This window comes from Oncorhynchus mykiss, chromosome 2 (genome assembly GCF_013265735.2).
Source record: "Oncorhynchus mykiss isolate Arlee chromosome 2, USDA_OmykA_1.1, whole genome shotgun sequence".
NCBI classification, from domain to species: domain Eukaryota; kingdom Metazoa; phylum Chordata; class Actinopteri; order Salmoniformes; family Salmonidae; genus Oncorhynchus; species Oncorhynchus mykiss.
The window spans coordinates 53,995,619-54,020,510 of NC_048566.1; the positions used below are offsets into that span (position 1 = coordinate 53,995,619).

Here is a 24,892-nt window from a genome sequence, read left to right on the forward strand (position 1 = left end):
GCAGCACAAAAATATTTATCTCTGGTGAAAAATTACTCACCTTTTGTGTAGCGCGCATTGCTGGAGCTGCTGTCGGGGCGTGAGAGAAACAACCTTCAGACGGAATGCTCAGCAACTAAACTGGAGAATTGTTCCACGCTAAAAGTTCAAAGTTTTTTTTACAGGGTACATGAAGAAACTGACAATTATTATGTCCTCAAATAGACTGATTTCGGCACTATGGTTGAAATAATTGGAAAATGTACACAATCAAACCAGACCTGAACAGTTAATGGACAATCACACGACGAGATTGAAATGTAAATGTATGTAAAGGAAAGTTGAGTCAAACTAAACTTCTTAGTTAAACGAAATAGTTCAATTGTTGAACAAAACGTTTCATTTTGCAGAAACTATATCGAATATTCCCTCTCCCACAAGCTGCTAGATCTAGCCCCCACAAATCCTAACACACACACACACACACGGCAGGTTGCTTTTGACAATTTATTAACAAAATGATAAAATAAATAAATACAAATTGATCAAATGCTCCTAATATCAACTTCTTCCCATGTTCCCTACAGTATTTTCTAAACACTGCATACAAATTATTCATCACAGAATTGGCTCAATACAGGAGAGGTAAGAAACCCAACGGACCACTCGATGTCAGGCGAACAAACGAAAAATATCTGTAACAGAAGAGAAGTCAAATACACACTTTTAAAATTATGAAAAAATACAAACAATTTTTTACAAATATTCAGTTGTGTAATTAACAATTTACACATAATTCAGCACACCAGGTGAACCTTTGTTTATTTGTATCGCTACAATGCATCATCTTTCACCAAATGGAAGCTTCTTTTTTTGACACTTTTTTGCACTCTTAAAAAAGAAACTCCTCCAATTGAATTTACAGTGGATGAGGTAAGAAGCTCAAGGTGTTACAACAGGGAAGTCACAACATATGAATGATGAGTATTATGGATGATGAAATGTACCAACAATACTAGAAGGCCACGATCATGACTTGGTATATCATAAGAACAAAAAAATCCAGACTATATTAAAAAAGCCATTGACAGAATATAATGCACTTGTGAGAATGTACAAGTGAGCTACTCTACAGGATCGTTCTGTGAAGTTTCACTCTGGAATGAACGGTAAATGTAATTTTTATGCATAAAAGAAACCCTTTCACTTTTCAACCCTCTAGCCCAACAACGTACATTTCATTTTGTGTGTCTCCGCTGCTAACTACCTTTTCCTTCACATCCGTGAACTTGCACGCTATACTGAAGCAGAAATTAACATAGCCTCACTATGAACTGATATGTATCAAATGCATAATGGCTTCCAAATATAAATGCACATTTGCAATATTCTTTGGGTATATTGGTTTAAGAGCTCAAGTACTTTAACTGAATGTATTTTTTTCGGCTTTTTTTTTTTTTTTTTTTTACACGACAATGCACTCAACAATTTTAGACAATACCATTTTAGACCACTTCAAACTATCCCCACCCCATGTCCCGAACAATAACATTCAGCATGGTGCATTAGCGAAGGCAAACATTTTATAGAAAATGGTCCTTGAGAAGAATGAGCCAAAAGACACTGCACTTTCATTACATCTTATATGATGTTTTTTCCTCAATTACAGACTTCACAGTTCATGGCATTAAAATCCTCTGCCATTGGAGAATTCCAAATATAACACACTATTGCCAGAGATGCCACATCAAATGGTGTTTAAAAAAAACTTCAATTTTCTTATTTTGAGATGCCTACTGTTTACTATAGTTATGGCATGTTGCCAGAATGTAAAATGAAAAGTGACTAATTTCACAACCTTTAGAAAATAAAACAGACGGTTAAATGCATATTAAAAAAGTTTGACAAACATTTGTATAAAAAAAAAAAATAACTTGCATAAGAAGGCATGCTTTCTGTTGGACTGATTGGAAAGATGGTGCTAAGGGGGTTTAAGAAGTTTATCCAATCAGGGTGCTGTTTTGTTTGAACGCACACAGGCCAAGGCTCAATTCATAATGACCTAATTTGATGAAACTTACTGCACGACAAATACAAAAGAATGGGTGAGAAAAGAAAAAGCTGCACAAGGAGGGAACAAAAAGAGGACAAGTAATGATCACTGGCACTGTACTTACGGAGTTTTAATGCTGACAAGACTAGAATCTCAACAATAGGGAGGTAAATTCAGGGTAAGAAGATATCTGGGTTATTTCTATTTCATATTATATACACATCACATCTTTTGGGGTGGACGGGACCGTAAAAAAATAATACTGGGTGGGAATTCAACCAAAAAGTGCATCACAACAAAACATACCATTCTAACAGTCACACATATTCCATTTCTTATACAAGAGCTTGTAAAGAATCCTCCATAAATATTGTACCAGTGCCTGTGACACTTGAACAAACTACTGAGTGGTGTACATTATGAACAAACCACAGATTTGCCCATGTTTTACCCATTACATATATTTCAAAATGAATTGAATTCACCTGAAGAGATAACAAAAAATAAAATACATTTAAGGCAGCTGCTATACAGACTACTTGTGAGAAAAAAAACTTAAAAGTCCAAAGTTTTATAAAAAATAATAATTCATTATGCAGATTCAAATTGTGCTCTATAATTCAGATGCATATGTTTGCTGAAGATTCAGAGTTTTGTGGGCGGATATGAAATCACATGGGGAGAACATAGGACAAGAGTTGTGTGTTTGTGTGTAGTAAGGTAAAAATACAAGCCACAGTGCAAGTCAAGAGACAAAATATGCTGTTGGAAGAAAGGCACTCGAGGTACCGAAAAAGGGGAAAGGTCAAGTGTCTCTGTAAAATAAGTTCAGGCTTAACAAAGACAAAAACATATGAATGTGAAATGGATGTCTGAATACTTTGTTCTATTCAAGGGACACCGTATGAAAAATGTTTGACACCCAGCCAATTTATGCAGTGTTTCCGTGGTGAAGATATATCCTTACGAGTACTGTGAGACTCAGAAGGCAAAGAACCCTTTTTTATTCATCTATGAGAAAGTACAAGACAAGAAAGTATAGCCATTGCACTTGATTGCATCTCTTGGTCAAACTCTTCCATTCTGATGTGTTTAAAAAACTGCAAAAAAATAGACTTGTATTTGAATTGACTCAGCATTTATACATCTTTTTTTTTTAACATAGCTAAGAAAGAAAAATTGCAATGTTGAGAATTCGGTCCCTTGAAATGTAGAATTTCTGGAATTTAAAGTCCCTGTATTCAACACAGAAAACATTCTCCAAAGACATGTCGATTGGTCATGGATTGACGTCAACATGATATGTATGTTGCCGACTGTGCACTCTGCAATGCGCAACAGTATAGCATAAAAAATAATAAAAAAATTGAGACCTGACACATGCTCTAACAATAAATATCACCAGTCTCCTGAATGGTCCCAACTCCAAAAGTTGCTGAACAATTCAGGAACAACTTGGTCGAAAACAATTGGGGGAAAAAAACAAACAGGGTACTGGCCCCACAAATTATAAAACATTGGACAGATATGTTGATGGCGCATTAAAAAGCAAATACCAGTGGAAGCACAAATCTATTGAGTATTTAGGGATAGGTTCGTTGGTCAGTTCTGTTATCCAAGCATGTTTCATGGGTAGGAAAGCAAGACAATTTCTGCTGCACAAGGCCTCAGTCTCACCCTCAAAGATAAATTGGGTAATACAAAAATATTGGCAAATTGGGGATAAATTACATGACAACAAACTAAATGCATACTGTTATGTTCTATATGTAACATACAAAAAAGTTTTTCAGCACACATTTGTTATGCAGAAGCTTGTGCTTTAATCTCAGGATTTGTGTTTTTTTTCCTTACCACCACCAAAGTGGGCTGATGCAACACTCCATTTTCCAGGAAATAAATATATTTTGATGAGATTGTTGAATAAGCACTCATGCTTATTTACCAGGTATTGCCAATTGCTGAGATGGTATTGAATATTCAATTTTTTCCTTGATCTTTCCATACAGTTAGTGGACATGTCCCTGCTATATTTGGATACAATAGCATTTTGGCAGTTCAGAATTAAAACAAAAAAACATACATTTCATAATATGCAAAGGTCACCTCTTTTAAAAGATAATTACTTGCATAAACTATGCCAGTTAAACACATTTAATAACAAACAACTGTTTAATGAAACAGAAATGCACTTATTTTTTAAGACTAGGAAGACCTGAATATCTTTTCCTATAAAAAGAAGAAACACACCCCAGATAGATATTTTTGTGTGTTTGTTTTTGACATTGCAACATTATTGCAATTTAACATTTAGTGCTCACAGTTGACACTGACTCACGAAAGAAACTCAAATCACTGCACTGGACCTACACCATTTGAAAACTTTAAGCTACCATGTGTGATCTGACTCCACTGTCTCTTGAGATGACCGTCTTTGTTACCTGGGTCTTCCTCAGCAAGGCCCTGGTCAGCAAGCTCTATAAGCAGTCTGCCTCATACTTCAAAAGCAGGTGGACGTTGCTTTTGTTTTGCCTGAGGTGTTGTGTAAATGGGTCAATAGTTATTGGTCATGTACGGTTGAGAATGGGGAAAAGGGAGGAAGGTATTGGGAAAACTGAAGGCTCTCTTCTTTTACATGTTTGATTTTCAATGACACTCAACTGGCGGCCTCAATGTTTCCCACTTAAATACTGATGCTTTAGAATTTTTCAAAGCCCTGTCCTCAGCTGTTTTGCCAATCTTTTGGTTTGATGTTTCTCTCAGTTAATGCCAGAGAAACACGTTCTCGGTGCAGCAGTCTTTGGACATCTCTAACCTGCCTCCCCAGGAACAAAAGACAACCTAAAAAAAACAACCCCCACGAGAGTTCTGAGGGCAGCTGTTGCAGGCACACAATGGTGTGATGTTATAAATTAGCTTACTTTTAGCATTACTACTATTCTTTCTATCCTTAATTGGCATGACACTGGTACACAAACCACCCTTTCACCCATGCTTGGGGTATAATAGCCTACAGCATCCAAGAGCAATCTCAGACTCGGGCTGTAGATTTACTATTGACACAGTCTGACAATACATTGAAAACAAGTAACATTTATATAGATTGGCAACGTCGGGCACCTTTCAAAGCTGAAAGCAAGAGTCATTTTTTAATGTGGGGGTGGGGCCGATCTAAGAGAGCGTTACTCTTTATTGTCCAAACTGTCGAGAAGAGCTGGCAAAGATTTCTGGGAAGGTTCTGAGGTTTTGCTGTTGTTGGTGCTGCTGCCATCATCGTTTGTGTTCTCTTCCTGTTCCTCTTCTACCACCTGCTCTGTGTTGTTAGTGGTGGTGACCTTGTTCTCATGGTTGGTGTTTGTGTTGCTAGTACAGCTCTCGACCTTGTTAGTACAGCTTTCGTCAGTACACACAAGGTCAGTGGTGCCATTGGTCGTGACCCCAGTAGAGTCCTCTGCACTGACCACTGCTGTGGTTTTCGTCTCGGCCTCAGTCACTTCCTCAGCGGTGTTGACCTCAGCTACGGGTTCAACACGGCTGTCCACTGTAGCAACGGTGCTGACCCCGGCAACAGGCTCAGCGCTAACTCCTGCTACTGTCTTGATGGTAACATCAGCTACAACCTCCTCCTTTCTGGCTTCAACATCGCTGCTGTCCTGTGCTGTGACCTTGGCCTTCACCCCATACACAGACTGGATATTGACTTCTGCTACAGCCTCTGTGTTGACTGTGTCCACAGCATTTTCAATTGGGACAATTGCATCCCTGGCCCTCGTGATGTTCTTTGTAGCATCTTCTGTGATGTCACCTGTACCCTCGGTCTCCATGGTTTGACTGAAACTGAAAGCCTGAATGAGGCGGACCAGGTGTTTGACCTTCTCCAACGAAACTTGCATTTCTTTCTGTCGAGACAGGATGATGTTTTTGGTCTCCATGCATTTCTATTTAGAGGGGAGGAAACAGGGTTAAATAATAATAAATGAACACACTTAAATGAATCCAATAGTCACTTAGACCATTATTTTACATCACTGCACCTTATCTGGTGTCAAATGGATTCTTCATTTGCTTACAGAAATATTTTGCTGTCAGATTAAGATTCCCCAAAACTAGTCACAGCTGTATCTTTTATCATGTTTGTTCCTGACAGATCCACATTCGCTTGCTAACAAGCTAGCTTAGTCTCCATTGTGGCCAATTACTGAACTGTAACTATATTACTACTAGTGCAGTTATTATAAATGCTACACTTTTTTGAAATCAGCTACAGTATTAGTATAGTTAATTAACTGCAAACTGTAGGACTTTAGTCAATTAGCTAACATTTCGCTATGTAGCTAGAAAGCTTTGCTAACTGTGTGCAATTTTTTTTTAATGCAGTTCTATTTAAATGTAATTTAACGTCAGCCATCAGTATCTCTGGGCATTCTTTCTTTTTTTAAGCCAAGAGAGCGTCAGACAGGGATGCAAAACTGGTGAGGGCCAAAAAAAGGTGAAATGTTTTTTCGCATGGAAACAAGTGAAAAATCGGGGTTAACTGCAAGAAAATGTGCCTATTTTTAAAAGTGGGGTTGTCACAATACCAACATTTTACTATCGATTTCATGACAGGTCAAGTATCACGATACCAAGTAGCGATACCAGGACGCATGTTCCCATATTCTATATGTTCTGCACAAAAACCTGTCCCTTTTATTCACATCTCTACTCATTACAACGCATTGAATTTAACTTCACACTTTTTACTCTATAATAGAAAAGGTTACTGCAGAAAATAGATGATTTGCTAATATCTAAAGGCCTACCTGTGATGGACAAAAGGAATGTAGTAAGGAATATAAATTGTGGCACACCTGAAAATGTCCCTATTAATTTATATAGTGGTAATAACCTATGATATATAGTGCAAATAATCTATTTTCTGTTACAAATAATTTTTATAGATTTTATTTATTTGAACTATTTTCATTGTTCCTTAATCATGAGGATTCATTTGTGTATACCCCTTAAAGAGCATCCTGTGAATCCTCACTTATTCCGGTAAAATAGGTCTTTAGTTTAAAATGGTTTGGGCTAGAGACAACCGGTTTTCTGCATTGTAACCATAGGCACAAAACCATGCTCCGTTAGTTTCTATGGCAGAGGCTGTGGTACAGTTAAAAATAAAATCTGACTCGCCTGTACTAATGGTTCTTACAGGCCAAGTAACATTTTACAAATTACTTCGCTCGTGATGCACGCCCCTAAAATGATACATATAAAACAGTCTGAGCATTCAATGTATTATCTGAGCGCACTGGTGCTCCCAAGTCAAAATTCCATGTGCAGTCCACAGGACACATTTATAGAAGTGTTCCAAAAAAAGTTTTGCGGCACAGTATCTGTTAGCGCCTCGCTTTTATAGCTCAACGGGTGATACACTGCATCTGCGCACTTTTCGTCAGCCCTCTACACGATTCACGTGGAATACCTATTTTGGAGATCAAAACGGCAAATTTTGCCGAAAAGTGACGAGTTTGCATCTCTGATCAGAGCAATAGGGGTAGTTACGTGAAATACCTAGCTGACACTATTATTCAAGATCTGAGCCACTTCCATCTATTCCAGTATGGCCATCTGGAAACAACTCGCTTACAAAGGCGATCTGCTGTTACTATGGAGCTTACCGTTATAGAGTTGCTGAGTTGTTTGACCCCTTGTTCCAACTGCTCCCGCTCCAGTTTCAGCTCAGCACTCCACTTAATTAGCCTTTGTTTCTCCTCTTCTTTAGCTGTTAGGAAACAGAAACAACACACAGACAACAGTGAGATTTAAAAGGCAATTTGGTTGTTTGAGATGCCAGTGACAGAACTGTTCCGTCTACCACCGATTCAGCTGAATGTAGCCCAAGCACACATTTCATGTTTGTCGAGGCACAAGGTCTTTGGTGTGCTATTCCTACCTTCTTTATAGGCGATGTAGGAATGAACAATAGCCAATGTTCCCGGCCATTGAATTGCATCTTCTTTTTTCAGTATCTGGAGAGAAGAGCACAGCTTTGTTGTATTGTGATTGTGAAGTCACGACATTACCTAGACATGGAAGAGAACATTTCTCTGGCCACCCTCTGGTGATGTCACGATGGACAAACAAACAAAATCAGATGGGAGTGTAAGATGCCATCATCCACTAACAAAATGAATGGGAAAGAATAACATAAAACAATATTGAATCATGTTGAAGCTTGCCGTTCCTTCTTGAACAGCCATATCTTAATGTTGTCGTTTAGGAAAAAGGCCTAGCTGATGACAGCCTAAGGGGAAGATTACATTTCTGGATAACCTGTGGACAATTCTGTGGCAATTGCCCACTTTGAAAAGGCAACCAATTTTTCAGATCTAGACCACTGAACCACTGGACTGCTGGGCAATGCCCCCCCCCTGATCAGTAGGTCGGGTGCTGCGTTTACCTGGTCTTGACATTTGGGACAGATCCACATGCCTTTAGGAATGGTTTTCAGGGGTGGGTCCAGGCAGTCCAGGTGATAGACACGTGAGCATGTGTCACACATGAGCAACTGGCCACTGCGTCTGCACACAGTGCAGAAATCCTCATGGATGTCTCCCTGTCAGGAAGAATTGCACCAATCAGTTTCACTGCCCGTCTAGGCCTGACCAATCAGGTGTGCAGAGGCAGGGCAGAGGGGAGGGGCCATGTTTGTTGATTTGAGGATTATCGAATTATATTAGGGTCTTTGTGGCGTTTAAAGAAGACACTTAAAAAGTGGCTGAAGACGGCTTATGTGGCATGGAGACACGTCAGAATTATTCTAGTATCAAAATGGACTACAAAGTGTTAGATCATTCGTGTCATAAATTTAGTCTCAGAGATTTGCGAGATAATGAGGAAAAAAAGGGTATGTCAAGGAATGAATGGTATGTAACAGTTTTCGTTGGGTTGCGTTTATTTAAATCCTGCCAACATGCCCACAGCATCCAAGTACTCATACATTTGGAGCACAACTGCAAGAGACCAGATCGTAATGCCCAACACGCACTGACCATGCTAAATTTTGGTTTGGATATCCCTATGGTGCTAGTCAGTCAAATTGGACAATCCGAAACATTTCATTAGCTCCAAATTTAAATTAATAAAGAAACCAACTATGAATTGGAGAGCCCAACCGATATATCAGTTGACCGATATTTACCTTTCATGGATTTGTGTCGGCATTTAATCTACAGAAAAGGTCCGATATAAGATGAAGAAAAAAAGCGTCCTTCATAGGAGACTTTTTTGGTGCCTGAACAGGGTGCTCTTTACATGGCTATAAGTCAATCTTGCTTTGGCTGGACACTATCACCCAATGCAACTACACCAGTCGGAGGAGAGAGTGAACCACAGTGAACTAACTAACTGTTACTGCTTCTACGGTGAGTGCCGAGTAGATAGAAGCTTGCCAGCTCAATAAAGTGTCAAATGCGCACTGGTCAAACTGTTACGTGAAGTGTTGGGTGTTGTGACAAACAATGGATGCTATGCCCAAACATAAATACAGTGCCGTGCTAGGAACATTCAACTGTGGTAACGTTAACATTACAGTCCTTTAGTGAAGCCTGCGAAATCTGGTGGGTTATATTTGCTTTTTGCGAAGGGTATTCCTCAAGCTCTGTCAGTAATTCTTTTTCAGAGACACAAAAACAAACATAGCAGGTTACAAAGTAATGCTTCGTAGCTAGGTTTTTATGCATGGGTTGTCACATGTCAGGGACCGGTTCATATTCACGTTTCGCCACCCCCAGCTAACTACCTGTGAGAACACTTGACACAATTCACTGAGGGTTAGTGCTATCAGGAAACCTTGGGATGTCCCCACGCTAAATCCCTACCCTAACCCTGAAAGCCAATTTATGCTTTGACACAATTGCGGAGCCTCCGGAGGCCAAACCGAGCTTGGTACGCCGATGCAACGCACCTCCCAAAATGTTTAACAATGTCCAGGGCTCCGCATAGCTCCGCATAGACATGGTTGGTTGACGTAAGTGGGTGTGGTACATCCTGTATAACACACAAACTCACTTCCTTGACAACAAACATGGAGAAGGTTGACGAAAGGCTATTAGAACAAGTTCACAACTAAAAAATATCTTCATGAAACTTTGTGTAGGGATTTCAACACATGAAAATTAGTTTGAACTCCTAGAGAGAGACCGAGAGAGAGCGGTAAACAGGGATAGATGCGGTAAAGAGGTCAATGAAATAGACAGTGGGGGGGAATAGGAGGAAGCTAGATTGGCGCATATTGAACAAATCTGATCTAACAAAGTGGATATTTGTCAAATACGTATGGTAACAGGCTCACAATGTGATTATTAAAATCCAATTTGGATATACAGGAAGTCGGAACTTTACATACACATTAGCCAAATACGTTTAAAATGAGTTTCACAATTCCTGACTTTTAATCCTAGTAAAAATTCCCTGTTTTAGGTCAATTAGGATCACCACTTTATTTTAAGAATATGAAATGTCAGCATAATAGAGAGAATGATTAATTTCAGCTTTTATTTCTTTCATCACATTCCCTGTGGGTCAGAAGTTTACATACACTCAACTAGTATGTGGTAGCATTGCTTTTAAATTATTTAACTTGGGTCAAACGTTTCGGGTAGCCTTCCACAAGCTTCCCACAATAAGTTGGGTGAATTTTGGCTCATTCCTCCTGGCAGAGCTGGTGTAACTGAGTCAGGTTCGTAGGCCTCCTTGCTCGCACACGCTTTTTCAGTTCTGCCCACAAATTTTCCATGGGATTGAGGTCAGGGCTTTGAGGCTTTGATGGCCACTCCAATACATTGACTTTTTTGTCCTTAAGCCATTTTGCTACAACTTTGGAAGTATGCTTGTGGTCATTGTCCAATTGGAAACCCATTTACGACCAAGCTTTAACTTCTTGACTGATGTCTGGAAATGCTGCTTCAATATATCCACATAATATTACTTCCTCCATGATGCCATCTATTTTGTGAAGTGCACCAGTCCCTCCTGCAGCAAAACACCCCCACAACATGATGCCAAACAGTTCTATTTTGGGTTCATTAGACCAGAGGACATTTCTCCAAAAAGTACAATCTTCATCCCCATGTGCAGTTGCAAACCGTAGTCTGGCTTTTTATTGGCAGTGGCTTCTTCCTTGCTGAGCGGCCTTTCAGGTTATGACGATATACGACTCGTTTTACTGTAGATATAGATACTTTTGTATCGGTTTCCTCCAGCATCTTCACAAGGTCCTTTGCTGTGGTTCTGGGATTGATTTGCACTTTTCGCACCAAAGTATGTTCATCTCTAGGAGACAGAACACTTCTCCTTCCTGAGTGGTATGACGGCTACGTGGTCCCATGGTGTTTATACTTGCTTACTATTGTTTGTACATATATGAACGTGGTAACTTCAGGCGTTTGGAAATTGCTCCCAAGGATAAACCAGACTTGTGGAGGTGTACAATTTTTTTTTCCTGAGGTCTTGGCTGATTTCTTTAGATTTTCTCATAACGTCAAGCAAAGAGGCACTGCGTTTGAAGGTAGGCCTTGAAATGCAGACACAGGTACACCTCAAAATGACTCAAATTATGGCAATTAGCCTATGAGAAGCTTCTAAAGCCATGACATAATTTTCTGGAATTTGCCAAGCTGTTTAAAGGCACTGTCAACTTCGTGTATGTAAACTTCTGACCCACTGGAATTGTGATACAGTGAATTATAATTGAAATAATCTGTCTGTAAACAATTGTTGGAAAAATTACTTGTGTCATGCACAGACTTGCCAAAACTATAGTTTGTTAACAAGAAATTTGTGGCGTGATTGAAAAACGAGTTAATGACTCCAACCTAAGTGTATGTAAACTTCCGACTTCAACTGTATTTGGCTGTTTTTGCTGCATAACATTTAGAAGTCGTCCCTTTTCAGGTTTAGAAAAAGGAACCGCTAAATGCTAACTCCCATTCGTATAAGCTGGTAGCATAGCTAGCATACATAAATTGGTGGTAGTTTAACTGTAATGCAGATGATTGATGACATGAACATGTATTGGGGTTGACATCCATACAAGCATTATTGCTCAGATTTTTTTTTACCTCAACATAGTGTGAAATAGACATTAAACAATAGCCTAAATGTAAGCTAGTTTTGCTGGGGGGCAATGAGGCAGCTCAGTCTTCAGAGCCTAGGCAATATTTTTGCCGGAATCATTGTAGTTTATACTCCTTTCAATAGAGTAACAGTCTTTCCATAAACAAAAAAACTCATCTTTCAGGTGCACATACATTTCATGTGGTGCTTCCAATAATGTTCTTTCATCAAACTTAAGAAATCAGCTTTCTGAGTATCGTTGTAGGGCTGTTTTACATACACATACAGTACAAGTCAAAAGTTTGCACACACCTACTCATTCAAGGGTTTTCTATATTTGTACTATTTTCTACAATGCAGAATAATAGTGAAGACATCAAAACTATGAAATAACACATGGAACAATGCAGGAAACAAAAAAGTGTTAAATAAAAAAGAAAAAAAAAAATTATATATAATATATATATATATATATATATATATATATATATATATATATATATATATATATATATATATATATTATATTTTATATCCTTCAAAGTAGCTACCCTTTGCCTTGATGACGACTTTCCACCCTTCGCATTCACTCAGCCAGCTTCATGAGGTATGCTTTTCCAACAGTCTTGAAGGAGTTCCCACATAGGCTGAGCACTTGTTGGCTGCTTTTTCTTCACTCCGCAGTCCAAATCATCTAAATTTGGTTGAGGTCAGGTGTTTGTGGAGGCCAGGTCATCTGATGCGGCACTCCATCACTCTCCTTGGTCAGATATCCCTTACACAGCCTGGAGGTGTGTTTTGGGTCATTATCCTGTTGAAAAACAAATGATAGCCCCACTAAGCGCAAACCAGATGGTATGGCATATCGCTGCAGAACGCAGTGGTAGCCATGCTGGTTAAGTCTGCTATGAATTCTAATTAAAATCACTGACAGTGTCAAAGCACCCCCACACCACCTCCTCCATGCTCCATGGTGGGACCCACACATGCGGAGGTCATCCATTAACCTACTCTGCGTCTCAAAGACACGGCGGTTGGAACCAAAGGACATTTCCACCGGTCTATTGTCCATTGCTCGTGTTTCTTGGACCAAGCGAGTCTCTTCTTCTTGGTGTCTTTTAGTAGTGTTTTCCTTTGCAGCAATTCAACCATGAAGGCCTGATGATTCACACAGTCTACTCTAAACAGTTGACGTTGAGATGCGTCTGTTACACGAACTCTGAAGCATTTATTTGAGCTGCAATCTGAGGTGCAGTGAACTTATTCTCTGCAGCAGAGGTAACTCTGGGTCTTCCTTTCCTGTGGCGGTCCTCATGAGTCAGTTTCATCATAACGCTTGATGGTCTTTGTCGAATCTCAAATATAAAATATATTTTGATTTGTTTAACACTTTTTTGGTTACTACATGATATGTGTTATTTAATAGTTGATGTCTTCACTATTATTCTACAAATGTAGAAAATAGTAAAAATTAAGAAAATCCCTTGAATGAGTAGGTGTGTCAACTTTTGACTGGTACTGTGTGTATGTGTGTATATACAGTGCCTTGCGAAAGTATTCGGCCCCCTTGAACTTTGCGACCTTTTGCCACATTTCAGGCTTCAAACAAAGATATAAAACTGTATTTTTTTGTGAAGAATCAACAAGTGGGACACAATCATGAAGTGGAACGACATTTATTGGATATTTCAAACTTTTTTAACAAATCAAAAACTGAAAAATTGGGCATGCAAAATTATTCAGCCCCCTTAAGTTAATACTTTGTAGCGCCACCTTTTGCTGCGATTACAGCTGTAAGTCGCTTGGGGTATGTTTCTATCAGTTATGCACATCGAGAGACTGACATTTTTTCCCATTCCTCCTTGCAAAACAGCTCGAGTTCAGTGAGGTTGGATGGAGAGCATTTGTGAACAGCAGTTTTCAGTTCTTTCCACAGATTCTCGATTGGATTCAGGTCTGGACTTTGACTTGGCCATTCTAACACCTGGATATGTTTATTTTTGAACCATTCCATTGTAGATTTTGCTTTATGTTTTGGATCATTGTCTTGTTGGAAGACAAATCTCCATCCCAGTCTCAGGTCTTTTGCAGACTCCATCAGGTTTTCTTCCAGAATGGTCCTGTATTTGGCTCCATCCATCTTCCCATCAATTTTAACCATCTTCCCTGTCCCTGCTGAAGAAAAGCAGGCCCAAACCATGATGCTGCCACCACCATGTTTGACAGTGGGGATGGTGTGTTCAGCTGTGTTGCTTTTACGCCAAACATAACGTTTTGCATTGTTGCCAAAAAGTTCAATTTTGGTTTCATCTGACCAGAGCACCTTCTTCCACATGTTTGGTGTGTCTCCCAGGTGGCTTGTGGCAAACTTTAAACAGCCATTTCTTAAAGATATCCATAAAAAGTGTTTTCTTCTTGCCACTCTTCCATAAAGGCCAGATTTGTGCAATATACGACTGATTGTTGTCCTATGGACAGAGTCTCCCACCTCAGCTGTAGATCTCTGCAGTTCATCCAGAGTGATCATGGGCCTTTTGGCTGCATCTCTGATCAGCCTTCTCCTTGTATGAGCTGAAAGTTTAGAGGGACGGCCAGGTCTTGGTAGATTTGCAGTGGTCTGATACTCCTTCCATTTCAATATTATCGCTTGCACAGTGCTCCTTGGGATGTTTAAAGCTTGGGAAATCTTTTTGTATCCAAATCCGTCTTTAAACTTCTTCACAACAGTATGTCGGACCTGCCTGGTGTGTTCCTTGTTCTTCATGATGCTCTCTGCGCTTTTAACGAACCTCTGAGACTATCACAGTGCAGGTGAATTTATACGGAGACTTGATTACACACAGGTGGATTGTATTTATCATCATTAGTCATTTAGGTCAACATTGGATCATTCAGAGATCCTCACCGAACTTCTGGAGAGAGTTTGCTGCACTGAAAGTAAAGGGGCTGAATAATTTTGCACGCCCAATATTTCAGTTTTTGATTTGTTAAAAAAGTTTGAAAGCGTGCAAAAGTGTCCCACTTGTTGTTGATTCTTCACAAAAAAATACAGTTTTATATCTTTATGTTTGAAGCCTGAAATGTGGCAAAAGGCGCAAAGTTCAAGGGGGCCGAATACTTTCGCAAGGCACTGTATATACAAAAAAAACAGGGAACACTAAAATAACACATCCTAGATCTGAATGAATGAAATATTCTTATTAAATACTTTTTTTCTTTACATAGTTGAATGTGCTGACAACAAAATCACAAAAATTATCAATGGAAATCAAATTTATCAACCCATGGAGGTCTGGATTTGGAGTCACACTCAAAACTAAAAGTGGAAAACCACACTACAGGCTGATCCAACTGATCCAACAACTGATGTAATGTCCTTAAAACAAGTCAAAATGAGGCTCAGTAGTGTGTGTGGCCTCCACGTGCCTGTATGACCTCCCTACAACGCCTGGGCATGCTCCTGATGAGGTGGTGGATGGTCTCCTGAGGGATCTCCTCCCAGAACTGGACTAAAGCATCCGCCAACTCCTGGACAGTCTGTGATGGAGCGATGGATGGTGGATGGAGCGAGACATGATGTCCCAGATGTGCTCAATTGGATTCAGGTCTGGGGAACGGGCGGGCCAGTCCATAGCATCAATGCCTTCCTCTTGCAGGAACTGCTGACACACTCCAGCCACATGAGGTCTAGCATTGTCTTGCATTAGGAGGAACCCAGGGCCAACCGCACCAGCATATGGTCTCACAAGGGGTCTGAGGATCTCATCTCGGTACCTAATGGCAGTCAGGCTACCTCTGGCGAGCACATGAGGCCCCTAAAGAAATGCCACCCCACACCATGACTGACCCACCGCCAAACCGGTCATGCTGCAGGATGTTGCAGGCAGCAGAACGTTCTCCACGGCGTCTCCAGACTGTCACGTCTGTCACATGTGCTCAGTGTGAACCTGCTTTCATCTGTGAAGAGCACAGGGCGCCAGTGGCGAGTTTGCCAATCTTGGTGTTCTCTGGCAAATGCCAAATGTCCTGCACGGTGTTGGGCTGTAAGCACAACCCCCACATGTGGACGTCGGGCCCTCATACCACCCTCATGGAGTCTGTTTCTGACCGTTTGAGCAGACACATGCACACTTGTGGCCTGCTGGAGGTCATTTTGCAGGGCTCTGGCAGTGCTCCTCCTTGCACAAAGGCGGAGGTAGCGGTCCTGCTGCTGGGTTGTTGCCCTCCTACGGCCTCCTCCACATCTCCTGATGTACTGGCCTGTCTCCTGGGAGCGCCTTCATGCTCTGGACACTACGCTGACAGACACAGCAAACCTTCTTGCCACAGCTCGCATTGATGTGCCATCCTGGATGAGCTGCACTACCTGAGCCACTTGTGTGGGTTGTAGAGTCCGTCTCATGCTACCACTAGAGTGAAAGCACAGCCAGCATTCAAAAGTGACCAAAACATCAGTCATCAGGAAGCATAGGAACTGAGAAGTGGTCTGTGGTCACAAACCGCAGAACCACTCCTCTATTGGGGGTGTCTTGCTAATTGCCTATAATTTCCACCTGTTGTCTATTCCATTTGCACAACAGCATGTGAAATTTATTGTCAATCAGTGTTGCTTCCTAAGTGGACAGTTTCCTTTCACAGAAGTGTGATTGACTTGGAGTTACATTGTGTTGTTTAAGTGTTCCCTTTAATTTTTTGAGCAGTGTATATATATATTTTTAATTTTAATTTTATTGATTTAAATTTCAGTTTTTAATATCATTATTATAATAATCGGCAGATACACTCCATGGCCGAAAGTGTGTGGACACCTACTTGTCAAACGTCTCATTCAAAAATTATGGGCATTATTAATATGGAGTTGGTCCTCCCTTTGCTGCTATAAACAGCCTTCATTCTTCTGGGAAGGCTTTCCACTAGATGTTGGAACATTGCTGCAGGGACTTCTCTTCAGCCATAAGATCATTAGTGAGGTCGGCAGTGATGTATTTGTTTTTTTTATTAGGATCCCCACTAGCTGTTGCAAAAGCAGCAGCTACTCTTCCTAGGGTGATTAGGCCTGGGTCGCAGTCGGCGTTCCAATTCATCCCACAGGTGTTGGATGGGGTTGAGGTCAAGGCTCTGTGCAGGCAAGTCAAGTTCCTCCACACCCATCTCGACAAACCATTTCTGTATGGACCTCGCTTTGTGCACGGGGGATTGTCAATGTCATGCTGAAACAGGAAAACCTTCCCCAAACTGTTGCCACAAAGTAGGAAGCACAGAAACGACTAATATGTCATTGTATGCTGTAGCGTTAAGATTTCCCGTCACTGGAACTAAGGGGGCTAGCCCGAACCATGAAACACAGCCCAAGACCAGTATTCCTCCACCAAAACTTTACAGATGGCACTACGCAGTCGGGCGGGTAGCGTTCTTCTAGCATCCGCCAAACCCAGGTTTGTCCGTCGGACTACCAGATGGTGAAGCGTGCTTCATCACTCCAGAGAATGCCTTTCCACTGCTCCAGAATACAATGGCGACGAGCTTTACACCACTCCAGCTGACGCTTGGCATGGCGCATGGTGATCTTAGGCCTGGCTGCTTGGCCACGGAAACCCATTTCATGAAGCAGTTTGGAACTCGGTAGTGAATGTAGCAACCGGGGACAGACGAGTTTTACACGCTATGCGCTTCTGCACTCGACAGTCCCGTTCTGTGAGCTTCTGTGGCCTAACACTGTGACTGAGCCATAGTTGCTCCCAGATATTTCCACTTCCCAATAACAGCACAGTGGACCGGGGCAGCTGTAGCAGGACAGAAATTTTACGAACTGATTTGTTGAAAAGGTGCCAAAAAAGGTGTCCATGTACTTTTGTATAAATAGTGTATATCAGTTATCTGTGAATATTTCCACTCTAAAATTGGATCCAAAAATCCCTAACAAATTGTAGAACTTCATATACAAATATTCAAAGCATTTCATTAAAAAAATGTACAACATGAATTACAATATAATGTAATATATACTGGCAGTCCCCAACTAACCCCACAGACCGGCTATCCATAGTCAAACCAATTTTGCCACAGTTGCACACAGGCTGGCTGAAGCTAATTGGCTAAAGAAGTTGGCTAGCTTGCTAGCCAGCCTAGGCTAGTTCCAGACAAGACCAGGTTAGATTGTTATAAATTATCTAGAACAGTGAGTGACTAACTGCGTACTGTTTTGGCAGAGTGAATGTACAAATGCTTCCCACACAAGAGACACCCACATCAAAGCACACCGCCAAGACCCAAATCTCATTCTCAGTCGCATTTCCTAATGAGAAAAATTGAAACTGAGGCTAAATAAGTTAGTTAGAAACCCTATAAAAAGAGAACACTTAAGTCATGTGTGTAATTCCAACACTGAAATGGGTGAAGGCCATTATAAAAGCCACTGTGCATACCATTCTGCATTTCTTATTTAAAATTATAGTTTAACCTATGTAATAAACTGCAGTATATTTTAATGGCATTTAAAAGAGGATCTAAACAAACTGATCCTACTTAAAACATAAAATTAGTAAATTATAAATTTGACAGGCTATCAATTATTCCTCAGAGTAGGGGGAAAGAGGTACTGGGGCGGTACTAAATTTAAGGAGAGGGGTACTGTTCTCTTTGTAATGCATAAATACAATTAAATAACTAGATCAGGATCAGACAGTAGGGAGTAAATCAATAAACAAGTGTCTGTACTTGTCTAGGTCTTTAGACGTGAAGGAACTGGGAGATTTGAACTCCACTTAAGTATTTGCGTGTGATGGGGAGGTTACAGCCTGTGGATAATACCACCGGTATAAAAAAGGGAGGGGCGACAGTAGGTAAGTAAGTGGGGATAGAGCCCCAGAAAGTCCAGGCTGCTGTTCTGGTCTCTCCAACTGCTACTTACATCCCCAGAGCTGGGGCTGGGCAGGGGGAGAGAGTGGTGGGGGTGGACATGGAAGGGGAAGCTCCCCCCCGTGTTGGGCCGCTCGGGGACCAGGGAAGCAGTGAGACAGCTGGAGGGGGAGGTCGGGGTGTGGCTGCCCAGTTCCGGAACACTGCTGTATTTGGGTGGGCGACCTGGGTGAAATGAGACAGACGGGAAAAAAAAAAAAAAAAAAAATGGAGGTGGGAGGGAAACAAACAAACAAACAAACCGTCTGTCCAACATACCTTTGACAGGCGGTCCTCGTTGGCTAGCGTGAAAAAGGGGATGGTGTTGAGTTGAGGGTGGAGGAGGAGAAGCACAGAGCGGAGTTAGTGCACTAAGAGACAGAAGCTACATGCAAGTGGGGTTCAAAAGAAAAAGCAGAGCAAATACGTTGGCAGGGTGGAGGGAAGCTGACAGCTGAAGGGAGTGAGACATCTCTCCCTATTCACTAGGACGTCTACAAATCAACCTCAAAAAGGGACAGTTCAATGTGAATCACAGTTTGTCAGATGCTTTCATACAGCAAAACATGGTGTGTAAGTGTATTTGGATGGTGCCTATCTTTCGCATTCATTTGGGGTTGAGGCCTACCGATTTCCTAGTGCTCGGATCAACAAATTGACTCCGCTCTAGTTGATGCATGGAAACATCTGACACTGTTACACTTTGAGATGAACTATTATCCCTCTAACCAAAACCTTCCGTTTTTCACAAATGACAATTGGAAAAACTCAAGAAATTTCTACAGTTAGGGATAAAGAAAAGGCAGTCAAAACGAAGTCTTCAAGGTCAGAATAGCAGTCTCTTAGTAAGTGTCCCTGCATGGGATTAGGACCAGCAAGCAAAGAGGTGTCAGCAGAAAAGTTGTGTGTGAGACATTCAGAGCATTTCATACCATTTACATTTAAGTAGATTAAAACATACATGCATCAAATATAGGCCAGCTCAGTAATGTATACATCTATATGTCCCCTGGGCATTGGAACAGGTGTATGTGCAGGTGTTTACAGACTCCAGTGTTGACAGCTTGTTGAGTGGATACTGACCTCGCTTTCTGGTTCCCTGGTGGAGCGGAGTGTTTAGGTAGGTCACTGCACTCTTCTTCCTCTGCACGGCGTCGAAAGGAATACATATGTGGGAGAACAAATCCAGCTTTGATTTGACTGCAAAGTCCATGTTGCTCACTCAAAAAGGACACCCGTTTTCTTTTCATATGCTACACAGGGCTAGATTCTAACTCGGAGTCCATGCATTCAGATATTCACATGAATTCAGATATCCACATGCAAGGAAAACGGTGCGTATTATGGTCGCATTTTAAAAAGTATGTGCACTGGCATTCAACCTAATAAGAAACACATTTTGTACAGGGTCGGGTAGTAATGGATTACATGTAATAGAGATTACGTTATCCGATTACAGATATGAAGTATGGAGTTTCTGTATCCCAATTTGCCTATGCTAAAAATACAGATATTTCTGCACATGTGCAGGATATTGTTTTTTACGTAGCCAAGTGCCTACTCCGTTGCCTACGTAGCTGCTGTGCCGAGTGCTCCGCTGCCTCTCTCCCCTCCTTGGTTTCCTTTGTCTGGTCACTAGTGTAGCCTGCAAACTTCATGCTGTATACAAAACTGTTTGAACTACTGCAGTCCATTCCTCAGTTAGAAAAAACATCGTTCTTATGCTATTTACATGTTTTACACAAAAAACATTCATTCAATCGACATGTTCGTACAAAATGTGTTGTCAGTGTTGCAAATACTGCACCCCCCCCCGAATGGTGCAGCAGTCTAAGGCACTGCATCACAGAGCTAAAGGTGTCACTACAGACCCTGGTTCGATCCCGGGATGTATCACAACCGGCCGTGATTGGGAGTCCTATAGGGCTGCGCACAATTGGCCCAGCGTCGTCCGGGTTAGGGGAGGGTTTGGTCGGGGTAGGCGGTCATTGTAAAATAAGAATTTGTTCTTAACTGACTTGCCTAGTTAAATGAAGGTTAAATGAATACAAATAAAATCATAAGCACAACACAAACAGGCAGTCTAGTGACTTAATGTTCTTCTTAGCTGCCGACTTACATGCTGGTATTTCCTCTCGCCACAATATCAACATATGGCATAACTATGGCACTGGGCCATTCAAAAACAAACTTGCCCATTCAGACTCTTTACCGGTCTGGACAAATGCTTGGCTGCCTAGAACATTCGGCTGCCCAGAGGTGGAACGCGTCTAATTAGCGATTCAATGTTATTTTTTTAGTCATCATTGCCAATATTGCCTAAATTGCGCAGGAGACAGACAGGCAGTCAAGTGGCGTTCTTTTCTCAGGAACTACGATATGGCAGCAACCATAAAGATTAGCCAACATCACACAAAACGCTGACTGTTTTGCTCGAAAGTGTAGGGACTGTGTCCTGCTGTGCAACTGCAATATCAGTTACAACAGACAGATAGGTTATAGCCTTGATAATATATACGTTCTACAATGTTCGTTCAAATCGCCGCGGGGTTTTTATTTCAGCTGTTCAGAAATATGAGGCAGAGACATAGGCTACATCATCATGGTTCAGAAGGTGAGTAAATAAGCGAAACTCGAAGGGAGGCGGAGTGTGAGCAGCAGCTTCAAATGTGTGTGTAAAATAACAGTAAAATAACAATGTGATCCTGATATTTAGCATTAAGAAAGAGGTCTCTGGAGGGGCTGGCGGGGGCATGGGCAAAATCTCTGTACCCGTAGCCACGGCTTATGAAGAAACTAATCAGCTTGGATTACTTAAAAAAATAAAAAAATAGATTTTTTTAAAACATCATTGGATTACAGTTACATTCTTAAAAAGAGCTGATTTGTCAGCATTGCTGTCATTTAGCACATATTCAAAACTTCTCACATGCTCTCAAAGATTCTATTGTTGTTCTGCTGATCGCCCATCAAGGGTGGATGGCTTTTTTTGTATTCTTTTAAGGTGAGCGAATAGGCCTTTTCATTCAATTTATTACTGATATCAAATTACATGGCGTCGCCTCCTATCAGTAACCTAAATATTGGGATATATCATTGAGAGTTAGCATTCTAGCTACTACTACCCTGGTGGTGAATTAGCCCGGGCTATTTGACATTAGTGCCCCATGTAGACAAATTAATCTCTATTGAACAAAAAAATTGAAATTCTGGAACCCCATCTTGACAGTCAAATAAACAACAAAAATCCCAACAATCACACCAAAAACATCTGGAATCATGCCTTTCTGGACATTTTAGATTAAACAATTAATTTCTTAAATCATACCATCTTATTCTAGTACACTTCTTAATGAAGCATGTTGAATGACTTTAAAAGATGATTTGGCTATACATTTAGTCTATTGCGTGACCCTGCCACAAATTTTTGGTGCAACCCAATCATGGGCTGAAAACTTTAGTATGGAGCCCTGTGACAATGCCCTCACACATAAAGAACATGTGAATGATAGGACCTTCATAATCTCACACATCGCAATTTGGAAATACTAATTTTAGGCTACTAAATAAAATAATGCTATAGTAGGTGCCTGTTTTTAAAACATCTGGGTGTTATAAGTGAAAGTAATCAGCCCAACATTGATTGTGTATCAGTTGTTGTAGTAATGTGTGGTTACACACTCTCTCTATACACACTCACTCTACTCTCTTTTCTTTTTTAAAAAATGTGATAAGTAGAAGAACAGCCATACCTCGGGCTCAAACACAGCTCCACTGTACACCGGGTTCGCCGTTGTTCTTCGCTTACGCTCCTGCCTTCTGCTTTGAATTTCTATAAACAAAGAGCAGCATCTTAATACAAGCATTTCAGTATAAACTTCTAGGGAATGTAGGTGAATGTAGCAACTGGAATTTAATTTAGGCCTAACCGGCCGCACTTACCTTCCATATGGTCATGGGTGACAAGTCCGAGGGCAACCATGAAGGCAAGTTTCTGGGGGAAACAATGAAAGGGTATTAGGACAACCCCCCACAAAAATGGGGCCCTGTGTGAGGAGAATTCCCAAAAAATATATTTAAAACACACACCCTTGACTTTTTCACGTTACATCCTTAGTAAAATTGATTATTATTTCCTCTCTCAATCTACACACAATACCCCAAAATGTCAAAGTGAAAACATTTTTTTTTAAATTTCTTGCCAATTTATAAACATAAACTGAAATACCTTATTTACATAAGTATTTAGACCCTTTGCTATGAGATTCGAAATTGAGCTCAGGTGCATCCTGTTTCCATTGAGCATCCTTGAGATGTTTATACAACTTGATAGGAGTTCACCTGTGGTAAATTCACCTGTGGTAAGTCCACCTTCCTATATGAGGTCCCACAGCTGACAGTGCATGTCAGAGCAAAAACTAAGTCATGAGGTCGAAGGAATTGTCCGTAGAGCTCTGAGACAGGATTGTGCCGAGCATAGATCTGGAAAAGGGTACCAAAAAAATCTGCAGCATTGAAAGTCACCAAGAACACAGTGGCCTCCATCATTCTGAGATTCAAGAAGTTTGGAACCACCAAGAATCTTCCTAGAGCTGGCCAACCGGACAAACTGAGAAATCAGGGGAGAAGGGCATTGGCCAGGGAGGTGTTAAAAAAAAAAAAAAAGATTCTCTGGTCTGATGAAACCAAGATTGAACGTCTGAAGGAAACCTTAAACCATCCCTACAGTGAAGCATGGTAGTGGCAGCATCAGTGGGGATGTTTTGCAGGGACAGAGAGATTCTTGATGAGAACCTGATCCAGGGCGCTCAGTACCTCAGACTGTTCAACAGGACAATAACCCTAAGCACACAGCTAAGACAAGGCAGGAGTGGCTTCAGGACAAGTCTCTGAATGTCCTTGAGTGGCCCAGCCAGAGCCCGGACTTGAACATCTCTGGAGAAACCTGGAAATGCCTGTGCAGCAACACTCCCCAACCAACCTGACAGAGCTTGAGAGGATATGCAGAGAAGAAATGGGAGAAACTCCCCAAATACAGGTGTGCCAAGCTTGAAGCATCATACCCAAGAAGACTTGAGGTTGTAATTGCTTTTTTCTTCATATCCAAGACTCAAGGTTGTAATCGCTGCTTCAACAAAGTACTGAGTAAAGGGTCTGAATACTTATTTAAATGTGATATTTCATTTTTAAAGATTATAATAATTTGCAAAAATGTTTTTAAAAAAACGGGTTTTGCCTTGTCATTATGGGTTATTGTGTGTAGATTGACGAGGGGGGGACGATTTAATCAATTTTAGAATAAGGTTGTAAACTCAAAATGTGGAAAAAGTCAAGTGGTCTGAATACTTTCCGAAGGCATTGTATAGCGTGCAATTATCTGGTCCCTCAGTTGAGTAGTGAACTTCAAACACAGCTCCAACCACAAAGACCAATGCCTCGCAAAGGGCACCTATTGGTAGATTGTTAAAAATGGAATAGGCCTATCCCTTTGAGCATGGTGAAGTAATTAATTACATGTGGATAGTGACTTGATGTATCAATACACCCAGTCACTACAAAGATACAGGCGTTCTTCCCAACTCCGTTGCCGGAGAGGAAGGAAACCGCTCAGGGATTTCACAATGAGGCCAATGGTGATTTTAAAACCGTTAAAACAGTTAAAGTTGAATGGCTGTGATAGAACAGTGAGGATGGATCAACAACATTGTAGTTACACCACAATACTAACTTAACTGACAGAGTGAAAAGGAGGAAGCCTGTACAGAATACAAATATTACAAAGCATGCATCCTGTTTGCAATAAGGTACTAAAGTAAAACTGATAAAAATGTGGCAAAGAAATTAACTTCATGTCCTGTATAC

At 40.9% G+C, this 24,892-nt stretch overlaps 1 protein-coding gene across 7 annotated transcripts in view; it reads right to left on the reverse strand.

Moving 5' to 3' along the window:
* Positions 1 to 475: 475 nt before the first annotated feature.
* Positions 476 to 24,892, reverse strand: part of phf21ab (PHD finger protein 21Ab) — a 62,063-nt gene continuing 37,646 nt past the window's right edge. For 4 of the 7 annotated variants that reach the window (XM_036950659.1, XM_036950656.1, XM_036950669.1 and 1 more), the window contains 8 exons: positions 22,973 to 23,024; positions 22,783 to 22,862; positions 20,114 to 20,174; positions 19,044 to 19,216; positions 8,478 to 8,633; positions 7,971 to 8,046; positions 7,696 to 7,799; positions 476 to 5,970 (listed from right to left, as the gene is read on the reverse strand). In XM_036950659.1, the coding sequence (XP_036806554.1) occupies positions 5,215 to 5,970; positions 7,696 to 7,799; positions 7,971 to 8,046; positions 8,478 to 8,633; positions 19,044 to 19,216; positions 20,114 to 20,174; positions 22,783 to 22,862; positions 22,973 to 23,024 (1,458 nt within the window). In that variant the 3' untranslated portion in view covers positions 476 to 5,214. Of the gene's footprint in view, positions 5,971 to 7,695; positions 7,800 to 7,970; positions 8,047 to 8,477; positions 8,634 to 19,043; positions 19,217 to 19,309; positions 19,333 to 20,113; positions 20,175 to 22,782; positions 22,863 to 22,972; positions 23,025 to 24,892 lie in introns of all 7 variants that reach the window. The other 3 variants (XM_021565319.2, XM_036950678.1, XM_021565344.2) reach the window with 3 other exon arrangements.